The sequence below is a fragment of the Podarcis filfolensis genome, assembly GCF_964270895.1.
Source record: "Podarcis filfolensis genome assembly, chromosome: 4".
Taxonomy (NCBI): Eukaryota; Metazoa; Chordata; class Lepidosauria; order Squamata; family Lacertidae; genus Podarcis; species Podarcis filfolensis.
Genome location: NC_139607.1, coordinates 90,820,484 through 90,834,511, shown reverse-complemented (window position 1 = coordinate 90,834,511; position 14,028 = coordinate 90,820,484). Strand labels below are relative to the sequence as shown.

The 14,028-nt window shown below is 39.4% G+C and overlaps 1 protein-coding gene across 1 annotated transcript in view; it reads left to right on the top strand.

Annotated features, from left to right (window-relative positions):
- The window catches only part of TMEM135 (transmembrane protein 135), a 166,973-nt gene that overhangs the window by 26,039 nt on the left and 126,906 nt on the right, over positions 1-14,028 (top strand). Inside the window, exon 4 of the mRNA XM_083609983.1 lies at positions 4,968-5,001. Within this exon, the coding sequence (XP_083466109.1) occupies positions 4,968-5,001 (34 nt within the window). The remainder of the gene's footprint in view (positions 1-4,967; positions 5,002-14,028) is intronic.

Below are 14,028 nucleotides of genomic sequence, written 5' to 3'. Positions count from 1 at the left end.
GAGTTCAAAAAATTACGTGGCTTTTCTAATTGCTGCTATGGGTTTCTTTCCATCCTATGGGTTCTCTTGGCATCTGTCTATCTTGAGAGATATTGGAAGAGAAGAAACCCATGTCTATGTGGAAAAGGCTTCTACAAGCTATTGGGAGGCATGTCAAGAGTTGTCTTCCCTATGGCAAGCTGTATTGTACAATAGGTCTATTGTTTGTCCCATGTCACATATCCTTAGGCGTTCATGGGAGCAAGTGAAGTGTGCCCCATGAATGGTGCTATTTAGTCTGGTAAATACCGTATTTTTCGTTCCATAAGATGCACCTGACCATAAGACGCACCTAGTTTTTAGAGGGGGAATGCAAAACAAAAACAAAAACAAAACAAAACAAAACAAAAAACAACCAACTTTAAAGAGATGTATGCATCTCAGGCTCTGCTCAGCACTCCCTTTCACGAGCCGCATGGAGTGTGTGTGTGGCGCTTGCAGGCTTTTCTCTGAGGAGTTAGAAGGGACTGACGGGCTGCCCTCTGTCCCTTCCCCCACTTCCCGGAAAAGCCAGCAAGAGCCGTGTGCTCTTTAAAGAGCCGCACACAGCGGCTCTTTAAAGGGCGCACTGAGCAGAGCCTCCCGCCTGCATTTGCTCCATAAGACGCACACACATTTCTCCTTACTTTTTAGGATGGAAAAAGTGCGTCTTATGGAGCGAAAAATACAGTAGGTAGTAAACTCTCAAGCAGGTGAGCTAACTTGGTCAATTGTCATGCTCCAGGCCAGTAAACTAGTTATCTTTTTAAATCAGTTTGGCACAATCAGCTTTTGGTGAACACGAGCCACCCACTTGTTATTTCCTTCCATATTTTTGAATTCTGGCCTCCATAAATATTTGTTCTGTAGTTTTCTTTGAGGTCAAATCAACAGAGGGCTTAGTTCTTCTGTTTTTTTCCTTTTTTATAAACATAGGCACAGTATCAACTACTTTCCAGTTAGAAGGTATCCAAGTTGTGTTTTTTTTTGAAAAATGTAAGAGATTGTTATTTCACACATTACTTCAATTAATGTTTTTGGCTGGAGTTCATCTCCATTCCAGATCTGCATTCATAAACTGCTTTAAATTTCAAATTAAGCTTTGTGACCTCCTTTTCTTGTGAATTAGATGCATTCTTAAGACATGGCACCATTCACTAGCATTTTCTTTTTAGAATAAAAGTGAGTCAGTGTATTCATTAGGATTTTGTGCCATATATAGTTCCTTTAATCTCGTGGTCCATGGCCTTGCCCCTTTTCAGATTAGCAAAGAAAGATGGATTGATGTCCATGCCACTGCTTGAAATGCCGCCTTGAGAAATGCGTATGAGTCAAACGTTATAGCAGTACATAATGATCAATCTTTCTTCATTAGGGCTTGAAGAGAGGATGTTCCTGGAAGATTGTGGTCATGGTTAGTTTAATTAGTAGTGGATCTTTTGATGTTACAGGTCACTTGCTTTAATTTTAAGGTAGCTATAAGCTGCACTTATAATACATTTTCATAGAATCTTAGAGTTTGAAGGAGCCTCAAAGTACAGTGGTACCTCGGGTTACATACGCTTCAGGTTATACACTCTGCTAACGCAGAAATAGTGCTTCAGGTTAAGAACTTTGCTTCAGGATAAGAACAGTAATCGGGCTCTGGCGGCGCAGCAGCAGCAGGAGGCCCCATTAGCTAAAGTGGTGCTTCAGATTAAGAACAGTTTCAGGTTAAGAACGGACCTCCGGAATGAATTAAGTACTTAACCTGAGGTACCACTGTACATCTGTTCCAATCCCATGCCACCTTGGTAAGAATATAATATCTCCACTCTTTAGTTCCATGGGCCTATTATGGCTGGCAGAGTCATGAATGACAGCATGCAGCAGAACTAAGTAATCACACTTCTGCTAGGTAACAAACCAATTAACATTTAAATAGAGTATCATATAACAGCAAGCAGACAAAATAAACAAACAAATTGCCCATCTATAAAATAAGATTGACAGTTTAGTAAACGTTCCCCAAATGAAGTTTTGGTCACTGTAAAATCATTGTGTCTGAATCCAGATCATCAAATAGACATTAGTAGAAAATGCTAATAGGACTAGTGGATACATTTAAGTACAGGCAGTGCGTGTGTCCAATTGACATGTGATTGCCAACTCGCAGGTCCTTTTGGACCCGAAAGAGGGCAGAACAGGGCGGGCTTATGCATTTGGATTGGAACCCCCGTGCAAAATGGTTTCTGCATGCATGCAACATTATGGTTTATAAATATGTCTTTTTCTAGTAGTGCAAAATTGTCTGATAATATGCTTAAGCTACACCACAAGGATTTTTTCTGCCTCCCTCCCCCATCTCCAGATTACTTAAAACAGTTTTGGAATGTTTTGTAGAATAGATCTTTTGCTTACTCTTTAGTATTGGCCATTTTGATTAGGCTTTCTGTGTGTGTGTTCAAGTGAATATTGGTGTTAGACAGCTCTCCTGCTGTATTCTATTTTCGAGTCTACTTTACTCAAAGGCATTTTGGAGATCTGAAATGGTAACTGTACAGGACACTATAAACCATGTGTCATGATAGGTATTTGCTTTCATAACAACTTATGTTTGGGTTCTTTTTATATTGAAAAGTCACTGCTTAAGTCTGTGTTTTGCATTCTCTGTATTATTATGAAAGCTTAGCTGTTCTTGTTGGTTTTAAGTGAACTTTTGCACTGGTATTTCACTGTCAGACTTCTGCTGAAAGTAGGAAATAGGTGGGTGTGAGTGATTAAGCATAACCTAAACATCAACTGTAATGCTTTGTTATTTCAGACTTCCCTTCCATCCCCATCTTAGTTCTAGATCTGGAATTGTAGGATTTTCAGTGTTTGGTAATAGGTGTTACGCAGCTGTTTGGAAAGAAAATTGGTGATTTCTTGATTTGGCTATGGGTTTGGATTATGTACCGGTATATTGGATTTAGTTGTACAGGTTAAGTGGTATGTTTTACTTTTTATATAAAAAGGTCTGTATTTGTGGATCAGATTGTACCTTCTGAAGAAAAACAGCTAGGAATAGTTTTATGCTATCACATTTATGGTCAGAAAATAATGGTGATATTAACTCATGTCTCCAGTTTAAGCCAAATAAATACAGGAATTTGTGCCTGTAGAATGCAAAATGATGTATTGAAATATTGCTAAAGGTATTTTATTTTAACTGAAAGCTCTTAAAACAAGATATGGTCAAAACCTACTAAGGTACGGTATGGTGTTGCTTGGCTCAGCATGACATTTGGGCGAAGCAGCACTAAGGGAAGGTAGGCATTGCTTCTGTTGATGGCAGCAGATGGTCCCAAGATCAAGGAAGGGAAGGGTTGCAATGGCATCCTGTCCTCTTCCTGGCTCACCCAGGCATTCACTTCTATTCCAGGCTGAGCAGCAGCAGCATTTTCACTTGCCCTTTTGAGCAGTTCCAGATGATTCATTGGGAGGGCAGTTTCTATTTGCTTCAGGCAAGTAACTGAACATTAAACCAGGCATAGGCAGACTCGGCCCTCCAGATGTTTTGGGTCTACAATTCCCATCATCCCTGACCACTGGTCCTGTTAGCTAGGGATGATGGGAGTTGTAGTCCCAAAACATCTGGAGGGCCGAGTTTGCCTATGCCTTCATTAAACCATGTACCTGGTATAACTCTACCAGGGAGCACTGAGTATCAATCCACGTGCATGCTGCATGTTTATATATGCTGAGAATATTACTAGATAGAGCTATTGTGAAATAAAGTTACAACATCTGGAACTGGATCATGGAAAGTTGGATAGAGCTGAAGAAGCAGTTCTCATAGCATCAACAAGAGATCAGATCTGGTTTATTGAAGATCAAAGCTTGAGTTGTAATCTGAGGGATCTTTGTATGTAGAGTCCTATGACAAGTCCGTTTGGACTGGGGAGAGCTGGGTTCAAATTCTCACACAGGTTCAATCACTATCTTGCAGCTTAAACTACTTCACTGATAAGGGGGAAAATATTGTTAGATTCCAGCTACTGTCAGCCTCAGTTAGCATGACCAATGGGTTTTAGCCCATAACATCCTGATGGCACCATGTTGCCTTAGAGCAGGCATGGCCAAACTTGGCCCTCCAGCGGTTTTGGGACTACAATTTCCATCATCCCTAGTTAACATGACCAGTGGTCGGGATAATGGGAATTGTAGTCCCAAAACAGCTGGAGGGCCAAGTTTGGCCATGCCTGCCTTAGAGGAAGGATAAAGATACAAATGCAGTAGATTGATGGCCTTAAAGTTCAAACCCAGCCTCTGAACTCTGTAGTGAACAAGGAGCCATTAGAAATGCAAACGTAATGACAAATCACCTCTTTCAAACTAACAACCAGTGTGGGATAAACACCAAAGCAAAACACTAGTGTGAATGAGTTCTAAAGCAGAGCTGGTGTTTTCAGCCCTCTGGCTGTTGAGTGTGTAGGAACATAGAAAGTTGCCCTATACTGGCTTGGTTCACAAGTCATTGTAAGCCATCCCACTTTTTCCTCCCCAGGTTTTAAATCAGGGCAAGATGGCAGCTAAAGCAAGGCTTGGCTTGGCTTGGCTTGGCTTGGCCTGCCATCTGAACCTGGGATCCTAAGTTCCAAAGGAGAAACATTGGCTGCAGATCATGGTTAAGGATCATGCTGCACTGAGCTAAAAAGGATGGAATGAGGTCCCTTAGCAGGACCAGTCTTCTCATTGGAAGCCAGCACATTTGTGCTAAGCCAGTGAGTTGGACCATTGGTTCATCACTCTATGCTCTATTGGTTCAGAGCACTCTATTATCTATGCTGACTGGCTCTCCGGGATTTCAGGCAGGGGTAGAATTTATCATAGACTTAGAGTGAAGTTCTGGGTTTTTGTGTGTGCAATAAATCAGCAGTTAAGCTCAGTATGGCTTAATAATTATATGTTTTGGTTTCTGTCTCTAGGAGAGGGCTGCTTACAATTTACATGGCGAATTTGGTAAGTAAAACTCTTAACATTTCATCTGCATATTAAAATGGAATCATTTTAGAAGCTGTTATGAAGTCGAGTTTCCCTTAAATGTGATACATAATTTACTGGCTCAGTCGGTACCTAGATTTCACCAAGTAATTCAGAGATCCTGAATGTTCTTAGCTAGATGGTGAAGTGGAAAATATGTTATATTTACTTCCAATATTGTAGGCAAATGGATAAACATTTTTTCTTCCAGATAAATTCTCTTGCATATTGTACTTGCATATTGAAATATTAAATTTTATGTCAAGTGGGTACTTATTCTGAACAATGTGTTTAATGTGACTTTTTACTTTCCATCATCAGCTTTCTGTATTGAACTTCTTTGAAAATAAATACACAATTCAAAGGGTGTCATTCTTCTGTGTTCTTTTGATGCTCCCTTCTTGATATGCTTCTCTGGAGTCCCTCAGATTCATCAAGGAAATTATACCATGCTTGCTCCAGTAATACAATAACACAGCTGCCTATTAGTAAAGCAAAGGAAACGTGCTGTGTCTATAGAGAGGAATAATTTGATAATTTGATAATATTTCCAGATTGTTTCTAAACCAAATGATGGGAAGTTTAGAAATACATATTTGATAAGCTGTGCTTCCTGTGTTTGTGGACCTATGGTGGCAATAGCCACCATATTTTTAATTTTAATTTTAATTAAAATTATTTATGATAGTAGAAAGAATGATTTCCTTGAGGTGTATGGATAACTAATTCTAGTATTAGGATAGGTACTAAATATATTAATATATATACAAGAGCAAGAATAGAATTATCAAAGTAGACTATTATTTTACATAAAAACACCTTTAGCATCAGAGCACTGGGAATACAAATTTAATAAGGTAGTTGTGAATCGGAAAGAATTTATTTAGCTGTCTTCTGCATGGTTGTGTCATTTAACTTTCTTCTAGATGTGTGTAGGCTATTCATGGTCAAATTAAGATCACAAGGGGGAGTCTTCAGTGTACCTTAAGGTAAAAGATTAGCAAAAAGGACTTTTATAGATCTCCAACTATCTCTAACTATGACAGATTAAATTGGGAAGATTGCTTAGGATTTCACAAGCAGTATGCATTATTTTTCATCTGTTATTGTTCCATATACTTGGTTGATGTCTGCATTACAAACAATGTGACGTAAGGTTGGCTTTTATATATATATATATATATATATATATATAAACTTTGATTCTTAATTTTTAAGTATTACTCTCTATTGTCACAAGAAGAAATATGTCCGAAGGAATTATATTGCTAATGTGGACTTCCTATTAAGCCCTGGTATTGTCAAGTGAACATAGGCACCAGGTTTCGGGATACTGAATTAAAATTGAGGTTGTCACCGCTAAACTGACATGGGTGATCTTGTAGTCTTGGGTAGATTGTGGTTCTGAAAATTTCAATTTAACAGTACCCAAACACAGACAGATGAATGCAGATGTTGTACAGCACCATAGGCTTTATTTGTGACATGCAAGTTTAATAACACAATAATTGATCTCTTTGGAAGTTAGTGTGAAAAAAAAAAAAGAATTCACATAAAGTAATATGAGACCTTATGTAGCTGAGAATGTGGGCTACAGAATCTGAACCAGTTGCAATCAATGAATCAACATTTCTGTAATACCAAGGAACCGAGAATGATAGTAGCTGGTCCTGGAGGCTCAACAAACATGCACAAGTCTTTCCAGATCTATTTTGGATTGCACATGTTGAAGGCAAGACATTTCTAAGATGGTAAAAGGGGTGTATTGGTAACATATGTATATATAAGACGATCCCTCTAAAGATATATTGGGATCAAAGCGAACCCCAGGATTCCAGCTGGAGGGTGAAAGTGAAATGTGATCACTACAGTTATTTCTGGATAATAAGGTAGGAGAGGACTGTAAATAAGATCCTTCTTAGATTCCTTGAAAGTAAAAGGCACAGTAGATGACAAGTTGGCAAAATGTTCTCCATTTGAATAAAGTGCTTTGGAGCTAGAAAAATTGCATAAACCTGTGTAAAATTCTAGACACTTAAACAGGAAAGGAAAAATGAGTGGCAGGAGTGGGAGTAATTCAGAAAGCTTCACATGGTGATTGCAATACTGAGTAGAATAATTAGTGGTATGCGAATCAATATTTTTTTTAAAGCTAAATTTACATATTGCTTCTTAGGTGAAACTCTTAAGAGTAGTTAACAATGAAATATAAAACAATAAGTTGCAAAGAAAGCAATAAAAAATTATAAAATAATGTATGTCCTTGGAGAACTTACAACTAAAGGGAAAGGTACAATTAAAAATGGGTAGTTATGAAACCCAGTATTACCTTTTTGGTTCTTATTTCTCTAATGCTGTTGTTTGAAACTTCCAGCTTTTTACCCAAGCTTCAAACCAGTTACCAAAGTTTTCTTTCCACTTAGAGGAATGAAGTAAAAATAAAATGATAAAATATTTAAAAGAGATGGTTTTCTGAGTAGCAATCATGGGGGGAACTAAGGTTACTGAAACAGTAGCAGTGGTGGCTTTCCTTGCTCTCACCCCCCTTTTCTTTTTCTAAGATATTGGCCTAGTTCAGACATACCTCTGTGCCATAGTTTGGTACTACATCTGCGTGGGCCTTGGCCTCAAGTGCATCCCCTCTCCTCTGTTGAGCACTGGAAGAAAAAGTGGAAAACCAAAAAGTTACATTTCCTGTAACTCATTCTCATAATGCTAAATTGTGGTTTAGCGTTATGTCCAAACAAGGTCAATGGGTTATTTAATTTTTGAAGAAGTCTGCTATATAAAATACCGTAGACAAGAACCACATTCAAATACAATGCCAAATACATACATGAACAACAGCGAGACTCAGGCTTCTGTACATGATCTGCCTGCTCCTTTCATGACCCAGTTTCTAAAATGACTAATGAGTTCTGAGAAAAACAAAGCTTGCGTTACAACACAGCAAATTGCAGTTTGCCTAAGCAAATTGCAGTTTGCCAAGGTATAGGTTGTTGGACAAATATAGAATTAGCCATAGCAGTCCTCCCCAACTTGAATCTCTGATGTTTTTGGATTACAACTTCATCATCCCCAATGATGATTCCTGGCTAATTGTAATGGATGAAGAAAGTTAGAAGGCTGTACTATACAAGATGAGGCATAAGTGGGGAAGAAGGGGTTTGTGAACCCAAGGATTGTTGATGCTCATGCACAAAAGACTAAACCATGGCTTGGTCCTAGGTCTGAATACACCTGATGTAAAGAGTGCCCACAATGTTTTAGTTTCATTGTGTGGATATGCAACTCGTTTTGCAAGAAATAAAGCAGAAAAGCCACCTTTGAAGGTGCCTCGGAAACCACAACTAATCCAGAATGCGGCAGCTAGACTGGTGACTGGGAGTGGCTGCCGGGAACATATAACACAGGTCCTAAAGGATCTTCACTGGCTCCCAGTATGTTTCCTAGCATAATTCAAAGTGTTGGTGCTGACCTTTAAAGCCCCAAATGGCCTCAGCCCAGTATACCTGAAGGAGCATCTCCACCCCCATCGTTCAGCCCGGACACTGAGGTCCAGCTCCGAGGGTCTCCCTCACTGCAAGAAGCAAAGTTAACAGGGAATCAGGCAGAGGGCCTTCTTGGTAGTGGCACCCTCCCTGTGGAACGCCCTCCCTTCAGATGTCAAGGAGATAAAGAACTACACAACTTTTAGAAGACATCTGAAGGCAGCCCTGTACCGGGAGGTTTTTAATGCTTGATGTTTTTATTATGTTTTTAGATATGCTGGGGAAACCCAGCCAGATGGACTGACTCTGAATAATAAATTTATTATTATTCTTACATGCTACATACATACGTAGAAGAAAGGAAAAAGTGGAGCATGCTGAAACCCTTGTGCTATAATGCTAATAAACTGATGCATTGTGTCCCTTTGAGCTGTATGAAGACCATAAAATGTTGCAGACGAGTATCCTCCCTGCCCTGCTTGTGAGTAATTGCTGTTGGAGAACACTCATATCATTATGGGACGAAGAAAAAAAAAGATTTGTGGTAGTGAACTGGAATTACACTCATTATTGCTACTCAATTCAAATCAGCAGGGTAGAAGACTCTATATTAGAATATTTTTGGTTTGCAAAACACTTTCTCGTGTATCCTCAAATTCTGCCTTCTGTCATTCTAATACGTTTTTGTTTGAAAGTCACATGCATATTTTCCACGGCTTTTTAGAAAATAGTTTAGAAATAGGTAACATGTTGTTTGAAGATTGGTTGAACTTAGGTAATGAGTCCTGCTTTGGCTGGTGGAATTATCTGTTGATTTTTTTGAAGACAGTGTGACTGTTAAGGTTCTTCAGAACTTCCTTTATTTTAAAACTTAAGTACATGATTATCTGCCACCTAAGGCATCCAAAACATTTTTTTTTAAATAACTCACTTTAAGATCTGATTGCAAATCCACCCACAACTACATAAAATGTAAAAATTTGCTACAAGATTTCAAGAGAAGAGTCAATGCAGAAATAATCCTAACAGCTGCAGAACAGCTTTCAGAGAAACCAGGTTTTTATTACTAACAGTAAGGTGTTACCGAGTATGAGTATGGAGAAGGCTCTCACCTATATCATAGTTGGCACATGAAGGGGTGTTTCGCCATTAGGTTTCAGGAAACAGCGATCTGTGTAGCTTTGAGAGCGTGGTTCTTTAAGTATATATCTGCTGTATAATTATGTCTCGATATAATAACCATGTAGGAGTTTGTTTTGCACTGGAGGAGACTACTAAAGATGTTCCAAGTGATATGCAGGATATTTCAGTGAAATTGCAGTCCATTTTAATGAACAGTTTCATGAATGATAAAACAGCCTTAGAAATGATGTAAGCAAAGAAAAGGATAATTTTTTATCTGACTTTATTACCATTGATTTATTAATTGCCTTCTAAATCAGTTTCTCAAGGCGATTTGCACGCAAGATAATTTAAAAAGGTTAAAAATACAAAAACAGCAAATACTTTAACAGGAAGATTTAAAAACTCTTAACAATTGGACACTTATGAGAAAGACCCATTTATCCAGCTGGGAAAACCCATCAGAACAAAAATGTCTTCAGTCGTTTCCAGAAAGTGCAGATAAGTTGGCTCATCTTGTATCTCGGCAGGAATGCCATTCCACAGAGCAGGGGCAGCCACACTGAGTTACTATGTAGCAGACTTTTGAGAATTTAGGAACTTCCAGGACTTACTGTCTTAACAATAAATCTGCCCCCCCCTCCTGAAAGTGTTAGGTAGGCTTTGTGTAGGCTCAAAGGGATTTGCTATTGGTATGTCAGCCTTCTCTGTTTGTTCTAGAGCTACACTTTGTGTAAGCAACTGGTGGGAAAAACAATCTCTGCTCTCTGTGACTTCAGTTTGTTTTGGTGACTTTGCAAGGAAGTTAGTCGAACTTTCAACAATACTGAGATTCTTGTTTTAAAATGAAATGCACATGTTTTAAAGCAATCACAGAACAAGCATGTTTTGTGTTAGCTTGAAAGTGCTCCGTACACTTTGCAAAAATGCATTTCTGAAATGGATGCCCTCATTGCTTAGCCGTGTATATATTAGGCATCTCATATTTTGTGGAATAAGCAGTTTGGGCTATAGCAAAGACAATACTGCTATAAATTGATACCCTGAAAATAAGAAAGTTATATGAAACATAAGCAAAAGATACATGATAATTCAGATTTTTTAAGGCTTGTAATATAAGCTAATTTGATTAACAGTGCATTATATAATCAGGTTAAAGGAAATGGAGAGTACTCATATTGACTTCTTAAAAGCCGAAATCTAAGGTCGCCGTTGCTGCCACCTCAATAAATCTTTTTGAGGCAAGTTTTAAAATTAGGAGTCATGTGAACTCTTAACATTGCTGATGTCTTCACTTTTTAAAATCATGCACTAATAATATTAGATCCTGGCAGCTGGCATACTTGTGGATTGACATGGCTAATTGGCCATGGCATGTTAGCCCCAGGAAATCTCATCTGTCACTTCAGCCCAGAAATTCTGGCAGGAACCAGAGAAAGCATCTCTTCGTGGCCTTTTACAACTCTCCCAAGAAATGCTTTAGAAGCTTGATATGGGAATGCTGAAGTGTTCATTTATATTTTTCTACAGTGTACAAACTTGAGCTATGTTGGAGAAGAAAAAAAATCATGTAAGGGATTTGGCTGACATGTAAGATCAGCCCTCTCAAACAGTGACTTATTCAAGCAGTAAAGAACTTCACATCTGTATTGTCCACCCTACCAAATTGTTTGTTGAGAATGGTGCCTTGTCTGTTATGAATGGATCAGAGCAGCTCTTACCTGGTTCCAGGACAGTGCTGAATCTAGGAGCCCTTCTGTGCTATGCTCCTGACCTTTGTGCAAAACTCCATCCAGGACCAGTCACCTACACCCTGATCAACCAAACAGTCCTGTGATCTTCAGATGAAGGGCAACATAAAGGTAAAGGGGACCCCTGACCATTAGGTCCAGTCCTGACCGACTCTGGGGTTGTGGCGCTCATCTCGCTTTATTGGCCGAGGGAGCCGGCGTACAGCTTCCGGGTCATGTGGCCAGCATGACTAAGCCGCTTCTGGCGAACCAGAGCAGCGCACGGAAACGCCGTTTACCTTCCCGCCGGAGCGGTACCTATTTATCTACTTGCACTTTGATGTGCTTTCGAACTGCTAGGTTGGCAGGAGCAGGGACCGAGCAACGGGAGCTCACCCCGTCGCGGGGATTCAAACCTCCGACCTTCTGATCGGCAAGTCGTAGGCTCTGTGGTTTAACCCACAGCACCACCCGCGTCCCGAAGGGCAACATAGATATTTACTAAATAATAAAACAACAATAAGTGACTTTTTGTTATTCTACAGTGGTACCTCAGGTTACATATGCTTCAGGTTACAGACTCTGCTAACCCAGAAATAGTGCTTCAGGTTAAGAACTTTGCTTCAGGATGAGAACAGAAATCGGGCTCCAGTGGCGCGGCAGCAGCTGGAGGCACAATTAGCTAAAGTGGTGCTTCAGGTTAAGAACAGTTTCAGGTTAAGTACGGACCTCCGGAATGAATTAAGTACTTAACCTGAGGTACCACTGTATTTCTTTGCTGCTTTTTATTCAAATAAATCCCAAAGCGGCTTACAAACAAAAGATAAAAATAACATAATGGAACATCACAAATACAGCATAAATCGTATAGAATACTTAACAAATCATCAGTAAAACAATCATAAATTAAGCAATTGCCATCTATGTAACACTATTAACAAAACAACTAACAAATAAGCTAAACATCAAAGTTACACCAAAAATCGTATTATAGGATTCACAAAGTACTACAGCATTCATATCTATAAAACAATATTAACAACATTAACAAAATAGCAGTAAAACAAACAAAGTACTGTTGAAGTTGTACACATGCTCTCCCCACCATCATGACTCAAAGCTCCCATTCTAAAAAACATTCTTAGAAAGAGCAAACCCAAGGGACCACTTCAGTATTTTGCTGTATACAGAATACTTACGGTACATCTTTGACTGCTTGAAGCATGTGACTTTATTTGGTTTGTGCCATCCAGGCTACTGGAGAGAGTTTGTTTGTTTATTGATCAGGGGAGATAAATATTGCCTTTGTAGTAGCATATGGGAGATTGGTAATTCAACAAAACAGATATGTACAGTATGTACACATACGCACACCTAATCCAAATAGGAGACTAGGACCTTAGCAGGTTGCATAGCTCAATGACAAATGATGACAGGATCGGCACATTTCTTTTGCTTCATGGCTGAACTTGAGCCTGTCACCACAGCATAGCATAGAAAAAATATGCAGCTATAATTGCTCAGAATTAAACTCCAATGTGCTAACAATGAACATGCATATTGAGAAGATCTAATTTGAGTTGCATTTGCAGTTACATAATAATTGCATTCAGAGTCAAAATTCTAAATGGATACTGATAGGGCTGGGCTGGGCTGGGGCAAATAAACTGGAGCTTAATGCAGACAAGGCAGAAACTTCCAAATTGCAGCCTAGTCTTATTCTGGTATTCCATTTTTCTGTTATGAAAATGGAAGTGTCATAGTGGCAGAAAGGATGTGCGGGGAGAGAGTCTTTGTACTGATGACCTCCAGTGCAAGGATCCTTCAGAAGAGAGTTGCTGCCAGGAGCGTTATGTACAGGTGTATTTTGATGCATTGAATAGAATGACTCAAAGCTCCCATCCTGTTTACCTCCAGACCCTAAAGGAGAACCAGCCGGATAAAAGGACCTGGGGTGAAAAATACTACAGTGGTACCTTGGTTCTCGAAGGGCTCAGTTGTCAAACAAATTGGCTCCCAAACGCTGCAAACCCGGAAGTGAGTGTTCTGGTTTTCAAACGTTTTTTGGAAGTTGAACGTCCGACGCAGCTTCCGATTGAGTTCAGGAAGCTCCTGCAGCCTGTCGGAGCTGCACCTTGGTTTTCGAACGGTTCCGGGAGTTGAAGGGGCTCCCAGAACGGATTAAGTTTGAGAACCAAGGTACCACTGTACTTACAACACTACAGGGTTTTTCACAGTTATTCCCTAGACACAATCAGAGATTTGCAGGCTAGCATCCCAGAATGTGTGTTGCGATGTTTTAGTAAGCTGCCAGAAATAAATAAATTAAAAATTCCTTCAGCCAATCATTTTCACCCACAGAAGAGGCTGCCTGCTGTGTCTTTGCATGATCACTGCCCTGAGCTGATTTTGTTCTAATTAGCTTCTGTGCGGTGCAGTTGATTCTTCCATATCACTTTATTAGATCTGGTTGGAGCATCCAATCACACCTGATACAGAATCAAGCAAAATTGCCTGGCTGTTACAGGAGACTTCATGTTGCAGGGCTGCACAAGTTGCTGGTCTGTGCTTTCTTGCTTCTATCTACGGTACTCACCCAAATTCATGCAATCATAGAAGTGGAACTTCAGATAGGTAATTCTCTGTTATAATATACATTTTGC